The 16,244-nt window shown below is 41.8% G+C and overlaps 2 protein-coding genes across 5 annotated transcripts in view; one reads left to right on the forward strand and one right to left on the reverse strand.

Moving 5' to 3' along the window:
• Positions 1-1,292, forward strand: part of NAPEPLD (N-acyl phosphatidylethanolamine phospholipase D) — a 48,846-nt gene extending 47,554 nt beyond the window's left edge. For all 4 annotated transcript variants that reach the window (XM_059170902.1, XM_059170905.1, XM_059170904.1 and 1 more), the window contains exon 5: positions 991-1,292. In XM_059170902.1, the coding sequence (XP_059026885.1) occupies positions 991-1,119 (129 nt within the window). In that variant the 3' untranslated portion in view covers positions 1,120-1,292. The remainder of the gene's footprint in view (positions 1-990) is intronic.
• Positions 1,293-4,267: 2,975 nt separating this feature from the next.
• ARMC10 (armadillo repeat containing 10) overlaps positions 4,268-16,244 on the reverse strand; it is a 32,937-nt gene continuing 20,960 nt past the window's right edge. Inside the window, exons 3-6 of the mRNA XM_059170910.1 lie at positions 14,944-15,078; positions 11,580-11,756; positions 6,067-6,138; positions 4,268-5,224 (exon numbers count right to left, since the gene is read on the reverse strand). Of these exons, the coding sequence (XP_059026893.1) occupies positions 4,973-5,224; positions 6,067-6,138; positions 11,580-11,756; positions 14,944-15,078 (636 nt within the window). The 3' untranslated portion in view covers positions 4,268-4,972. The remainder of the gene's footprint in view (positions 5,225-6,066; positions 6,139-11,579; positions 11,757-14,943; positions 15,079-16,244) is intronic.

Consider the following 16,244-nt stretch of genomic DNA (forward strand, 5'->3'; position numbering starts at 1 on the left):
TCCCCACGTTGTGTTACACAGTGTGATAACATCTTATCTGTTTCTTAGCATTCCCGTATCGCTCTGGGAGTAGACGGATGCTGGCTACTCCAGATCAGCGCTCTGAGGTCAGATGTTGTCTGACGGGTGGAAGCAGACCCATCGATAGATTTTTTTATTCCTATTTTATACTTCTCATTTTATAGCTTTTCTAGTTGAAATGGAGAAAAGAAGAACCTCGGGATAAAGGAGAAGGGGAAATGACTAAATTTGACCTGTCTTAGCTCTGTCCTCTGGGTCCTCCTTGTATGCTGGAGACTAGAGCTCTCGTCGATGCCTGGCTGGCGGTTTGAGGGGAACGACCGTCTGTGAGCCAGAAATCTTTTCTCCAGAGTTTGCTTACACATACGCACTCTGACTTATATAACCTAAGCTTCTGTCCTCTTCAAAGATCTTGGTAACATCTCATTCTGTAATACTATCTTTGGTATTGATTCCATTTAGGCTGGAATTTCGTGTAGTGAAGCCGTGACCGGATGTTGTGTAGTCTAGTATGTTCAGTCTAGGCTGGCACCACATTTGACTTTCATGGTACTTGGACAGCTAAGTTTGGTATTTCTGCTGGCCGAAGTGATGACTCTAGATCAGAAACTGTGATGGACTCATCTGCTGCTTGAATGAAAAGGATGTTAAGGAGGCATATGTTAATCATTTTATTATTTTTTATTTTTTTAAAAGATTATATTTACCCATTTGACAGAGATCACAAGTAGGCAGAGAGAGAGAGGAGGAAGCAGGCTCCCTGCTGAGCAGAGAGCCCAACTCGGGGCTTGATCCCAGGACCCTGAGCTCATGACCTGAGCCGAAGGCAGAGGCTTTAACCCACTGAGACACCCAGGTGCCCCCATATGTTGGTCATTTTAGTTTCAACTCTTACTTGAAATATCCCCCAAATACATGCATGGTTAATCCTTTTCCATTCCTCCCCTCCCCTCGTCTGCCCTTTGCCAGCATTACTTGGAGCCCCCAGTGAAGCTGAGCGAGGCTCTAGGAAGATACGGACTTAAGACGGAAGATTTTTTTGTCTTGAAGCATGGAGAATCCAGATACCTCAATACTGATGAGGACAACTCTGAATAAATGTGAGCGCAGGAGCCGTCAGTGATGAAGGTAACTGCAAAGCTCAGACGGACTCACAAATGCATGAACACGAGGATTTCCGACACTTAGGAAACAACTTCGATGGGTTAGTGTTCTGTTTTGCGTGGTAACTTGCTTGCTGCTCCGCCTGCCAATCCTTACAGAGAAGCAGGAGTTCCCCTTAGCAGATTGGCTAAGGGGAATTAGAACCCTCTGAATAATGTAAGCATTGCAATGGAATTTTTTTCATTTTAATATTATAGTGTAATGGTAGAAGTCGGATGTTATGAAAATGGATTTTAAGGGCCTCCTACAAGGTGAGTCTATCTAACGAGACGGTTTCAGAGGTTGCACACCTAAACCTGTTTTCTGTTCACATTAGAGGACATGAGGACACCGCCACCCACACGCTTACAGCAGCCCTCCCTGCTCGGTCAGATGAGCTTATATGCCAGATGTGCAGTGATTTATTTTTCTAAGCATAGAAACATAAGAGGTTGGGCGAAGTTCCCATTTTTAAAAGAGGAAGAGTATTTTCTCTTTTACATCTACAATCCTCAAATCAGAAGCAAAGCTGGCGAGGGACAGGGAAGGGGGTTGCTTAGGAGGACATGATTGGTGACATTTTCTATTTTTAATCTAAAAGTCAGACCTGCTAAGCACAAAGATAACTGCCAGGAAATAATATTTTACAGAGACAAATGCTGTTCTTCAAATGTTAATTCTCTATTCCATTTCCTCTCCATCTACTCATTTTCCCACCTCCTTTATTCCAACTATGAATGTATCGATCAGGTCTATGTAGTCTGTTTTACAGGATTCACATGGCTTATATTTTTATATTGAGTGACCTCTAAGCCCGATTCTACTTTGACTAAGCTAGTGTGGAACACCAGCAGTTAAGAAAGAAATGGTTTTGGGGACTTAGCTGACCAGAGTTTAGTCCTGTAGGGGCACTGTGGCCCTTGACTGCTCTACCTACCACCAGAGCTGATCAGACACAGGAGAGGCCCATCCTGTGCTCCTGGCTCCCCAGTCTCCATGAAGCAAACATTATTTACACAAAATAATCAAAACAGGTTTTCTACAGCAAATGCTACCCAGGCGGTAATCTATTTATTTTCATATACATATATGCACGCCACCTGTTAGCCACTTTATCTCAGTTTTAATCCCTTTTCCACCACAGATTTTCTGTGTATCCTGCAGTAAGTCACCTGTGCTCACTATGCCTCAGTTTCCTCACGTGGAACAAGACATTTGACCTACCTCCAAAAAATGTGAATAAGTAGTGTGTTTTTTTTTTTTAAGCACTTTGAAAATATAAGAGAGAACATTATTTCTTAAGACATCACTGCCTAATATAGATTGGTAGCTCTGAAAGCTGAAAATAGGCTCATGCTGCTTTTGATAGTGTCTTGTTGCTGCAGATTCAACCATATATATATTTAGGACATGAAACCCTGAGGACAACTTTATCTCCTTTGTAAATTTAAAGAGTGATAGCCAAAGTAAATGTCAATGATCTTTATCAGAATTTAGCATTTTTATCTTACAGAGATGCAAATCAGTCCAGGGGAAATGTGTATGTATAATGTATGTGAATGTGTGTGATTTGGGGCAGTAAAAGCACAATTTCCCTGTAATATAGCCTTCAGGAGAAAAACAGAACAGCCCTAAACCTTTTCACTCCAAAGGAACATCCTAGCAAGCAGACGGGAATGGAGCTGGTAGGTTGATGGGGATGAGGTCGCGGGGGAGGGGGGCTGGTGTCCTCATGCTCACCTGTGTGGTCGCCTTCCCTGCTGTTGCACGCCACGTTGAGAATTCACCTCTTACCTCTGCTCTGTGAAGCAGACCAAGTTCGTCTTACTTTGTCTTCTCCATGAATGGCCTTAACATGATTCCTGCATTCACGTGTACCATGGAAGTGCAGGTTTCCAAGCACTTTGTTCCAGTTCTGCTTAACGGGCCTGCCGCGTTTTCCTAGGCCCGATTGCGAGCTTTAGTTTCTATTACCCTTCACCTTTTTTCTATGCTGACCTTTTATTTCGCGAAGAAGTACGTGGGAGCTTCATCTCTTCTCGTAGAATCACATTTGTTTCACATGGCTTCCATGTTTTCACTTAGCTACCTTTTGCAAGGTTTAAATACAAAAGCAAAACGAAATTTTGAAAAATAAGCCAAATCCACTTTCTTGCCTCCATTCAGGTTGAGGTGTGGCGTGATGCCTCTCACTCTGTTGTCTGTGATCACTTTCATTTTGCTCATTTGATTAGCTGGCACCCCCTGGACCCCGACAGGTTTTACGGACGAGCCCCTGTGGTAAAGAGGCTCCTCCTTGCCCACAGCAGGGATCCCACACTGTGGGCCATCTCAGCCAACAGAAACTAAGATGTGCCCTGACCCCAACAGACAAAGATCAGGATAGTTAAAAAGGACTCCCCTTTTTTCTCTAGCATTCTGACATTTCAGACTCAGTGCTCTGATCTCCAGGAAATAGTATTAGCTACTCAAACTAAAAACAGAAAACAAGAGATGGGGTTTTAGAATGCAGTGCTGCTGAAGCACATCAGAGCCCAATTTATTTTCTAATCCAGTGCCCATTTGACTACATATTTTCAATTAAATGAGGCAGATTAAAAAATTCATTATAAAGAAATGTGCCTTTCAGGGAACGAGGACTTTTGTCAGCACTGCAAGCCTAAGCAGTGTTCTCAGCCAGCATCTATCCCCAACTGCTGTAGCCAGCTGGGAACGTCCGTGGTTTCACCTCTCTACTGTAAAAATACTTCTTGCAAGTTTGATTTTTGTGTCAGGCTAGCCCTGAAAACACACTTTTCTGTTTGAGGATTTGTGACTTCCTATGGAAATCCCTGTATGTACAAATGAGATCTAACATACTCGCACAGCTCTTTGCCTTAAATACCCGGAGCAGGAAAGCTGCGGCCTGCACACTGACTTGCCTCGTACTGGGCATGGTGATGGGGAAGAACTGGAATATTACAGAAGACCTGGCTGAACCGAAGTCTGTTAATAGTATTTTTATTCCATAAGCTATTGTGACAATGACTAAAATTTACAATGTATGAAAATTTCAGCTATGTAAAATACGAAAATTAATGAATAAAGTATTATTAAGAGAAAATGTGTAGAAACCTTTTTCCTTTTTATTTAAAAAATTTACAAAATTTGTGCTGATGGTTAAAAAAATTCAAACAGTAGAAGAAGGTATACATAAAAAAGTCCTTTCCTCAGTCCCACTCCCTGGAATCTGGCTATCGTTCTAGAAACTATTCTCCGGATAGAAGCATAGTTTTCATTTAAAAAACACATCCACATTTTCTGGAGGCCTTTCCACATAAGCACAGTCAGGCTTCCTTGTTTCTTTTAAGATAACTGATTTCACCAGTTGCCTACAGATGGACAATCAGACTGGCCCCAGCCCACCATACCCAATGGGCGTGGTGAGGACGAGAAGCCAGTCTGACTCAGATTAGACTCGGGAAAGCAGTATGTCTGGGCAGCTCCTCACAAGCGCAAGACCAAGGTCGTTCCTGCAGCAGCCCTGAACCAGCCAGCCAGTCACACACGAATAGGTCTCAGACGGGCAGGAGGTTAGCTTACTCGTAAATAAGGCAACTGGCTGGTCACATCAAGGAGGTAACCAAAGTAAACTCAGCAAACGGCAAAATGAAAAGAAATGATGTCAGAACAAGCTCTTCTATTCATTTGATATCAATAAAATGGTTCAAAATAAACCGGAAGACCATGGCAGGGTCCCTCTGTGTTAATGATGAAATGTGAGATCTACTGTTTAGACTCGGCAGCTGGAAGATGAAAACTGCCGCCATCAGAACCTGGGTAGGACCGTTACCTTTTCCTTCACGTCTGCATCATGGTGTTCAGCTAAAGCTCTCATTTTCTGGGCACATTCTTCTCCATATAGCAGGAAAAAGAAGGAACCTTTAGGGAAAGCAGGCTGAACAGCTAAGCAGCCTTCTTTTTTGAGGCAGTTACTTATATTCTGGGAGAATGTAAGAACTCGAAGAAGAATCTCCTTTGCCACGTGGCCGTCATAGAGGGAAAGGAATGAGGAGTCCACCTGAAAAAGGAAACCATGAGTGTTAATTATTCATGAAAACATTTTTCATGCATATTTTCACATTTTAAAACTACATTGAATACATTAAAAAAGTGGGTGATAGAAAATTATCCCTAATATCGCCTAATATAAAATCTTATGCACCCTTACACTTTACACTAATGGAATCAAAGGTTTCACTATTTCAGCTGAAAAATACTATTTTCTTGGAGTTCTAAAAGGTAGTCTTGGGAAAAACACCCACATCCGTTTTAAGGTCCATCATTCAGCCCTCCCGGGGGTTCCTCAGTTCCCCGACACGTCATGCCCACTGTAACCTGCGGGGCCGGGGCGCAGGGAGGAACAGGTCCTTCCCTTACAGGAGCGGAGCCCCGTTCATGGTCTGCACCACCCTCGCTTCCTTCAGAACACTTATCTCAGCTTTTAGTTATTGTGTTTGTTTGCTAGGTTTTATTTTTTCTTAGGCTGCGTGAGTGTGCTCACTGGTGTTCTGGCGCTGGGCTTGCATGTGGTGCATCCTGGGGACTAGTGTTTCAGTGCCCATGAAGAGACATGCGAACATGAACACGTCAAGGGGAAGAGATGCAGTCACATACGTGTATACCCCAAAATGGAGAGAGAAAAAAATTTGTGGTTGTTAGGGAGGCCCCTTCCAAAATGATTTTTTAAAAGTAAAATTGGTTCATTATAGAAAATTTAGGTAATTTGTGTAGGCAAAAAGAACCAAAACAAAACCCTGTGCTCCTCACAGATAATCTGTTAACATTTGGGGGATAAATCTTTCTAGACCATCCATATCTATATATTCATATAGTTATAAAACATGTATCTTAGCTATTTACCTGGGCACTAAGTAGTCCATCTGCCATGGCTGGATTTTCAGACAAGTTCACAAGCAGTTTCAAAACTTGAACCTAAAAGAACAGTCATACTGGTTTATTTCAGACCCGTGAGCATGGATTTGCCTCTCCCTGGCCACCATCCTCTCAGTGTGTCCACATTTTAAAGTCCAGCCTGGGCTTCAGTCTCCAGCTCAAATTCTGTACCCCCGGGAGCCCGCTCCTGTACAGCACTCCTGGAGTGCTGCTCACACAGCAGGGTTAGTGAGACCGTATTTTTCCAGCCACATTGTTGGGGAGAAGATGGTGAATGTCTGTCTCACTGTCTACCTGCCTCACCCCCTAACCTAGGGTAATAAGCTTAATATTATTTACATAAATGAGCTTTATTACAATTATTGGTAAATGAAATACGATCTTTGGAACAAAAAAAAGGACTCTCTCAAAGCTTGTTTATATTTAAAGTATGAAGATCTCAGAACAGTTTGGTTACCAAGACTAGATAAACATACAGTCCTTTTTAGTAGGTTACTATGAAACTTTGAGCTTATCTTTTTATGTGAAAAATGTTTTTATATATATTTATTTGAGAGGGTGTGCCAGCACAAGCAGAAGGGAAGGGCAGAGGGAGAGGGAGATGCTGAAGGCAGATGCTTGACCAACTGAGCCACCCAGCTACCCCATGAAAAATGTTTTTAAAATCCTTCAAGTAGACAGTGATAAATAATGGGCAAACAAATGTTAACTCAGAGCTGACAACTAAAATATCAGCATTCCCGTCACTTAGAACTGGTCAGTACCGTAGTCGCATTATCATTTTTTTTTTTAAAGATTTTATTTATTTGACAGAGATCACAAGTAGGCAGAGAGAGAGGTGGAAGCAGGCTCTGTGCTAGCAGAAAGCCCCGATGCGGGGCTTGATCCCAGGACTCTGGGATCACGACCTGAGCCAAAGGCAGAGGCACCCTCTGAGCCACCCAGGTGCCCCCCTCTTATCATTCTAAGGGGATATATTTGAAGACCGCCCCCCAACACACACCTAAAATCATGGATAATAGCAAACCCTATATATACTGTGTTTTCCTATACATACATATCTGTGCTAAAATTTATAGATTAGGTGCAGTAAGATTAACAACAATAATAAAATAGAACAATTACAGTAATGTACTGTAGTAAGTTATATGAATATCATCTCTCAAAATATCTAATTTAGTACATATGCTGCTGAAGAGACACTGAAAATATCTTCGTGTTCTGTACTTACCCTTATGATAGGTGATAAAATGCCCATGTGACGAAAGGAAGTGGGGTGAATGACAGGTGGTGTGACGCAGCCTCTGATGGGAAGCCAGAAGGATCATCTGCGTCCCAACTGTGGTTGAGAGCAGATGACAAACCATGGAACGTGAAACCATGGATGGGGGTGTGGGGGGTGGCTCGGGGAGCTACTGTAGTAACAACATTCAAAGAGAATTCCTGTTCAAAGACATGGGTCATACAAAGCCATACTTTGTACAAGATACTTGAAATGACACAAAGTGAGGAGTGGGGAGGGAGGAATGTGCTCTCTACTAGACCTAGAAGGGAACCCAGATCTTTATTTTAGAAAACCTTTTTTTTTTATGACAAAGGCATTGTCTGTTTCCTGTAGAAAATTTTTACTTATTATTTATTTTTAAGTAGCCCCAACATGAGCTTGAACTCATGACCCTGAGATCAAGAGTTGGGTACTTAACCAACTGAGCTCTCCAGGAGCCCCTCCTATAGAACGTTTTTAAAAAGTGATAGAAAAGCACAAAGGAAAAGGAAATTCACCCCTATTTCCATGACTAAAACCAATCACTTAATATTAAGTTTATGTTTCTTTCTGGTTTTCACACACCTATATACTCACACATTTCATATTCATGTTGTATGTACTAACCTGTTAGGCGGGATAAAAGGCTTTGCTTAATTTATCAACTATTTAAAAAAATCTTATGAAATTAATACATCATCATGATAAAATACAAACAGTGCAGAGGGGAACTAGGGAGAAAACAAAAGCGACTGTCCCAGCTGCCCATCTCACGCCCCAGCAGAAACCCCAGGTAACAGTTTCTTGTTTAGGCAGAGATCATGTTTTTCAAGCAGATATTCCTTATGAATTACAGCTTCTTAAGAGAGGAAAGACCACTTCTAACTGTTCGTGCGGATCTGGTCTGGCCTGACTGGCCGCCAGCAAAAAGAATAGGTGTTAGGGATAAACACTTGTCTCCAAGGGCAGTGAGGTTTTAAGAAAATGGACAAGAGTTCTGAAACAGGAAGGTCCCAAACGTAGAATCTAAGAATGGATGAAGTAAAAATCCACAAGGCCCACTAGTGGCCAACACCGGCAGGTTCATAACCGGGGAACAGTCGCAGCAGTAGTAACTATTTGTAATTTGCATAACAATATTCTAATTCATAATAATTAAGTTAGAAGCCTGAATTAAAATTCCACATTGCTATGCTCCGGAAGGGAGTAAAACATGAGAAAATAATTTACAAACACAGCTGCGGATTAAAAAGCCACAGTAGAGGCTTTTAAGCCTCTGCTTTAGGCTCAGGTCATGACTCCAGGGTCTGGGGATTGAGTCCCACATCGGGCTCTCAGCTTAGTGGGAAGCCTGCTTCTCCCTCTGTCTGTTTCTGCCTGCTAATCCCCCTGCTTGCGCTCTAACAAATAAAATCTTTAAAAAAATAAATATATAAATAAAAAGCTGCAGATACCCCTTGATTTTCGAATGTCTGCGTTATGCCACCTCACTTTTATAAAAGACCCATGTTACTGGCACCTATTTCCATGAACCAAAAGAAATCCAAACAGGATTTTCATTTAAAAAGAAATAAAGAAAAAAAAAAGAAAGCAGCTTTGGGTGTTCTGCCTCGAGTGTTGGTGGGGCAACACCCCCAGGAGGCATGCGCAGCATGTCAGCACGGAGTGGCCAGAGCTGCCAACATCTGTGCTTGTCTTGATTTATTTTGTGCAGCTGTTAACAAGGTATATTCCAAGCTATTAGAAAAGTCCGGCAGGTTTTTTTGGGGGACAGGGGTCTGGGAACGCTCAAAAGTGTTCCCATATAAATTAACGGTAAGCGCTCCTCTGCCTCACGCCACGGCGGCTTAGGCAAGGTTTCAGGGGACCGCCCTGCTTCCGAGGGATGCCGGGGTGTGAACCATGTGAAGTCCTCTCGTCACATGTGCCATCTTGTGGTGGCTCCACAACATTTCTTTTAAGACATTAGTTTTCTTGCTCTCTTTGTAGTTTTATTAACATAGGATTTATTTATGTATATCTTACATTATCTATATTTGGTTATGTATCAGTGTTGTGCCCAAAAGGTTGTTCTACTATGGTGAGATCTCTTACTAAAAATAAGATTTTAAAAAGTCATTTGGTTATTTACTAAGAAAATATCTAAAATGGGTATATTTTCTCACAAGTGGATTACTGTCCAAAAGTTCATTTGCAACTTGGAACTTTGTTTCTCCATAAAAAATGAGTTTAATGTTATAATTGGTGGTTGGGTTCCCAGAAGACCAAAAAGGCAAGTTTTCTATCCCAGAAATGCCGTACCAGGCAATGGAATGGAAAAACAAAGCAAAAATAGAACATACTATTGTGGTGTGAGTCATCTTCTAAAAAGTCATAGAATATATTAAAACACAGACCGCGTCTGAGACAGATCTATACGGCCCCAAGGCCAGACTCGCCTGGCTCTGAACTCCTTGTTTCTCCTGAGGTTTTGGGTAAAGCAGCTGCAGACACGGCAGAGGAGAGCTCTGTCCTGTAGTTGTGATGCTGTAAGGCAGAGGGAGGGGTTTCCCTGGGACCTCAGAGGCTGTAAGTCACCTTGTCCCACTGGAGAGAGAGAGATGTCAGTGGTGCACGCACTTTGGAAACTGCCCATGGATGGAGTGTATTTCAGAAATACTGCTAATAAGAGTACTACATTTGGGGCGCCTGGGTGGCTCAGTGGGTTAAAGCCTCTGCCTTCGGTTCAGGTCATGATCTCTGGGTCCTGGGATCGAGCCCCGCATCTGGCTCTCTGCCTCCCTTCCTCTCTCTCTGCCTACTTGTGATCTCTGCCAAATAAATAAAATAAAAATCTTCAAAATAAAAAACAAGTAATACATTTAATTCTGAATGCCTTTGGGTACTTCTTAGACCAGATTCAAGTCCCTCTGGCTACTGGAAATGTGGAAAGCCCAGAACAAATTTTTAAAGGGCTACAGTGAGGCTCTCCTGTAATCACATTTGGTAACCCCAGAAATAACGTGAGTGATATTGAGTATCTGGAGTGTGGTCCTTCTAAAACGCTCTTCCATTTTTCTCTCAACTGTGTGAGAAAAACTGCGTTTTTCTCTCAATTGGTGAGGGACACACACCAGTATTGTAAAATGCTGATCAACACAACTCATCAGAGCCTTTGATTAGTCCACCTTCTGTTTTTATGCTATTTCTTAAAACATGGAACTTGAGAAAAATGCGCACTAATTGGAGAGGTTTACTCAAGTTACTTTCAGGGGGTGTGTCCTGAGATCCTGCTTAATCTTTATAGGCTCCTACATCAGCATTACTGGTCAAAATCAAGCACCAGACATCCATTACTAACTTAAAAGTGGTTTTCAAAATATTTTTTTTCTGCAAATAATGGCTAAATTTAAAAAAAAATGTTCTAACCTCAAGGTGAGCAAAAAATTCAATTAACCAGCATTATCACTCAAAGACTCCTGTTAGTCAATTATGTCTAATTAAACCTGGTATAGCGGGGAAGCTGGCTGTATCACTTTAGTAAAAGGTAAACTCATTTTTGGAAGATCAAATGAATGCTAATCTATTGGTAAGTGAAATTACACATTTTTACAAATTCATTTTGAGGTCGATTACTTGGGGATGAAAATAATTTACTTTTGGGGTGCCTGGGTGGCTCAGTTGGTTGGGCGACCGCTTTCGGCTCAGGTCATGATCCTGGAGTCCCAGGATCGAGTCCCACATCAGGCTTCAAGTGCCATGGGGAGTCTGTTTCTCCCTCTGACCTTCTTCCCCTCATGCTCTATCTCACTCTCTCTCTCTCTCAAATAAATAAAAAAATATTTAAAATATAGGGGCGCCTGGGTGGCTCAGTGGGTTAAAGCCTCTGCCTTTGGCTCAGGTCATGATCCCAGAGTCCTGGGATCGAGCCCTGCATTGGGCTCTCTGCTCCGCGGGGAGCCTGCTTTCCCTGCTTTCCCCTCTCTCTCTGCCTGCCTCTCTGCCTACGTGTGATCTCTGTCCGTCAAATAAATAAATAAAATCTCAAAATAAATAAATAAAATATAATAATTTACTTTCTTGGGCTCATGAAAAGGCTTTTAGTAAACTTTAACTACACTTGCTCTTTTTTGAGGGATATCAACTTAAGATGGGGGACTTAAAATTCATTTCCAATCCTAGAAAGCTTGATGCCTCAGCTCTTTGTACTTCCAAGTCAAAACTGCTTCATTCGTACCTTGGTACTTCCATTTCCTGTAAGCAGCACATGGAACAGGTCTGTGATGTAACTGCGAAGCATGTGCTGGTGGTTGTTGGTGACCGTCATGTTTGTCAACAATCTCAGTCCGGCCAGCTGCACAGCAGAGTCCAGGGGCCCGGAGAGGACATCCTTGCAGACTTGATTGATGTATACCTAGGGGTGAGGGGGAGAAAGTGAGCATCTTAAAATCTCCCGAAATCTATGATCCAGTAACTTCTATACAGTGGAGGAGGACAGTAGTTCAGGGGGAGGCTAGCTCCTCAAAAAAGATGGCATTTCTCTCTAGCCCTCAAGCTTTGGAGGTTTTTTTTTTTTTTTTTTTTTTTTTTTTTCCCAAACAACCTTTTAATGCCAGGCACTGTGGGAGCATTTTACAAACATACCCCACTTAATCTAGTGCGGGTGTATATGCGTGTGTGTGATTAATGGGCACTTTACAGACCAGGGCAAGTCCTCAAGGAACCTGGATCCCTGCCCAGTATCAAGCCAGCTGGTGGGGGAGCAACGTTCAATTCCAGAGACCATGCTCTCAACACCAGCAGCCTCTCAACTGTTGGGGGCCTCCCAGCTCAGTCTTTCTTGTGAGCTGCTTTGTTGGGCACATGAACACGGAAGAGGAAGACCTGTCTGGTCATTCTGCAACACGGTAAGTACCTTAACAAGAGGTCTAGGAGCCACATCATGTTAGAAGAATAGGGGGATCAAAGTGAAATAGAATTTTTCTCTAGAAAATTCTATCAACAGTAAGCCGAGGCAAAATTATCTTTACCCGGGTATATGTCTATGATCTGCCCCTTCCTGATACTATGACTGCCACTGGCAAAACATAATACAATGCCAGTAGTACTCCTACTTCACACCCGACAGAATGAAACCCACCGTGATGGAAAATTTTCTGGAACTGTTTTCTATTTCTGGTCAGGGTCTTTCCAGCTTGGAAAAAGCTCACAGATGTCTCACAGATAACTGCTATTCACCTAACTAAAACTCCACCCTAAATTCCAACTGATAAGAAAAAATTCCTAATATAAAATGCTAAGAGGGACGCCTGAGTGGCTCAGTTGGTTAAGCAGCTGCCTTCAGCTCAGGTCATGATCCCGCATCCTGGGATCGAGTCCCACATCGGGCTCCTTGCTCGGCAGGGAGCCTGCTTCTCCCTCTGCCTGCCATTCTGTTTGCCTGTGCTTTCTCTCTCTCCCTCTCTCTCTCTCTGATAAATAAATTAAAAAAAAAAAAAAAAAAAGCTAAGAAATGACCAACTGTTCCATAAGCCATTATTAAACTTAAAAAAAAATCTGAACACATCCATGTTACCCTAGAGTAATGGCAGTAAAGAGATGAAATTTTTAATCTCATTTTAGAGCTAAATGTCATTTACAAGCCACGTGGCTCTCTTTGGCCACAATCTCATTACACATCTGTCCTTCAAAAAAAAAAAAAAAAGCCATTTTCTCATCTATTTATAAATTATTTTCTTTCTTTCTTTTTTTATTTATTTCACAGAGATCACAAGTAGGCAGAGAGGCAGGCAGAGAGAGGGGGAAGCAGGCTCCCTGCTGAGCAGAGAGCCTGATGCGGGGATCAATGCCAGGGCCCTGGGATCATGACCTGAGCCGAAGGCAGAGGCTTTAACCATTGAGCCACCCAGGTGCCCCTAAATCATTTATTTTCATAAGATGTTGATGCCTTTCTAAGAATTTCCTAAAATGTGTTGAGCATTCAGATCCTTATTATCTTTAAGTCACTGGTTCAAGTTCAGTAACAAAATCACCAAATGGGTCACATCAGTTATTCCTGAGGCTGTGTCTACCTCCCTTTGCTGCTTCCTTCTGGAATTCCCTCCTTCCCCAACTGTGCTAGTAGAAATTTCAGACATTCCTCTTTTTTTTTTTTTTTTTTTAAAGATTTTATTTATTTATTTCAGGGAGAGGGAGGGAAGGGGGAGCAGAGGGAGAGGGACAAGCAGATTCCACACTGAGCGTGGAGCCTGACGTGGTGCTCCATCCCAGGACCCTGAGATCATGACCTAAGCTGAAACCAAGTCAGATGCTAGACATTCTTTAGAGCCAAATGGTACTCTATGTTTTACAGAATTTTTGGATGAGATCTCTCCTTTCTCAAGAGTATTTTACTTACATGTTTCCTTGAAGTACTTTATCATGTTCTACCTTGTATTACACCTATTTATGGCCTTTTCTCTCTTTCTAGCTTTCTTAAAACAAGAATTAATCATGTCCATTTCTACATTCTAACACGGAGCAGGACCTCAGGAAATGCTGAAATAACACAATTTCCTAATTTCCTTTTCTGCTGGTATTAACAGACTCTGGCCAGGTTCCTTTAGCACAGTTGGATTACCATGAATCCCAAATTCAAAAGCCCAAGACATCTCTTATTGGCGGGTTCAGATTCCTCCTTCCTCTGCCTTATTCTCCATAAAAAATGGGCAGAGGACCTAAATATTTTTCCAAAGAAGACCTGCAAATGGCCAACAGGTACATGAAAAGATGCTCAGTATCACTGATCATCAGGAAACCAGGGAAATCCAAATCAAAACCACAATGAGGTATCACCTCTCACCTGTTAGAATGGCTGATGTCAAAAAGACAACAAGCATTGGCAAGGATGTGGAGAAAAGGGAACCCCTATGCTCTGTCGGGGGAATATAAATGGGCACAGCCATTATGGGAACACAGTAGAGGTTCCTCAAAAAATTAGAAATACAAACTACCATAGGATCCAGCAATTCCAGTTGTGTATTCAACTGAAGAGCTCAGGAAGAATAATTTGAAAAGATACACGCACCCATGTTCACTGCAGCATTATCCGTAATAGCCAAGACACAAAACAACCCGTGTTGACAGATGAATGAATGAAGCCAATGTGGTCTGTATATACAATGGAAAATTATTCAGCCATGAAAAGGAAGGAAATCCTGCCATTAGCAACGAATGGATGGACCTTCAGGGCATTATACCAAGTGAAATATAACAGAGAAAAATACTGGAGATTTCCCTAAAAAAGATATCTAAAAAAGCCCAACTGACAGAAACAAGAGAGGCATGGAGGCTGCCAGGGGCTGAGGGATAAAGGAAATAGGGAGATTTGCTCAAAAGGTACAAACTTCTAGTTAGAAGACGAGTAAGTTCTGGGATCTCATGTACAGCAGGGGGACTACACTGTATTACATAAAGGTGCTAAGAGGAGAGATCTTAAATGTTCTCACCACACAGACACAAAGGGCAATTATGTGAGGTGAGAGAGGTTTGTTACTAACCCTATGGTGGTTTTCTCTGTTATTTATAGAAAACTTACACATTTGCGATCTCAGGTAACTTACCTTTATCTTGACTTGATTTTCAACATTCACACTCAGGTTATTCAATGCATTTAAAGCTTTCTCTTTAATACTGTGGTTGGGACTGTTGATTTTGCTTCCAATGACTGGAATACCACCCAATTCACGAATAATGACCTAAGAGGGGAAAAAACAGGACCACCACTTCAATACCCACTTCCTTCATCAAATTTTTTGGATCCACAAATACAAAATAAAATTAATGACTCTTTGGAAATAACTTTTTTCTATGCACAATCTGTAGTTCTTATTTAAAAAATTACTTTCTATAAATTTTTTTAAACATATATATTTTAAGATTTTATTTATTTGAGAGAGAAAAAGAGAGTATGAGAAGGGGAAGGGTCAGAGGGAGAAGCAGACTCCCTGCCGAGAAGGGAGCCCGATGCAGGACTCAATCCTGGGACTCCAGGATCAGGACTTGAGCCGAAGGCAGCTGCTTAACCAGCTGAGCCGCCCAGGGACGCTACTTTCTATAATTTTAAAGGTAAAGAAAATAGATTGAAGATAATTAAGATATGTAATTATTTAAGAACTATAGCTTGGAGATCTACAATGAAGATTGGTAGAGCTACCGAAATGATATCAATTTACAAACAAATTATTTTACTTTGAAATAAGTTATATGATTTTCCTATTACAGACACAAGTGTTAGGATTTAGGATACCAAAGTAACATTTTGCTAAAATGTATTCTTTGGAATACAAATCCCTCAAGATGTTAACAGATGTTCCATTAAGACAAGGGAGGTTCCATGATTCAGTAAGTTTGAGCAACTCTGGGTTTAAGTGTAGACGCTTCTTTATTGTGAAGCACTCAGATGTTCATGAGTATTGGCAATCTCCAAGAGGGGAGCACTGAACAGAGTATTTCCATGAACTATACACAAAAGAGAGGGTCATTTTTCAATGGGGGTGGGGGGTTTTAGGAGGAAGCACCTATCAACATCTTGAAGAATTATAATTCTACACAACTTGAGAAATGATGCCCAAATTTTCAAAGAAAAAATAATCTAGGGATTTCTCATACTTGGTTCCAACATGACACTACTTTGTGCCTTTGGCCCCCGTACTGAACGATACATTAACCACTTCAGTTCTTACAAGAAAAGTAAGTTGAGAATTACTCCTGTCAGGATAAAACATGACCTTCTACGAGGGAAAGAATGAGAGAGTCTCCTGGCGTCATCCACTTTTTATCAACAGCCCCAAACCCAACTCTACTGTCAAGAGTGGGCTCAGCACTGGGACGAAAAGAAACTCCCTGTGCAATCCCAGGTTCT

The sequence above is a fragment of the Mustela lutreola genome, chromosome 4 (genome assembly GCF_030435805.1).
Source record: "Mustela lutreola isolate mMusLut2 chromosome 4, mMusLut2.pri, whole genome shotgun sequence".
Lineage (NCBI taxonomy): Eukaryota > Metazoa > Chordata > Mammalia > Carnivora > Mustelidae > Mustela > Mustela lutreola.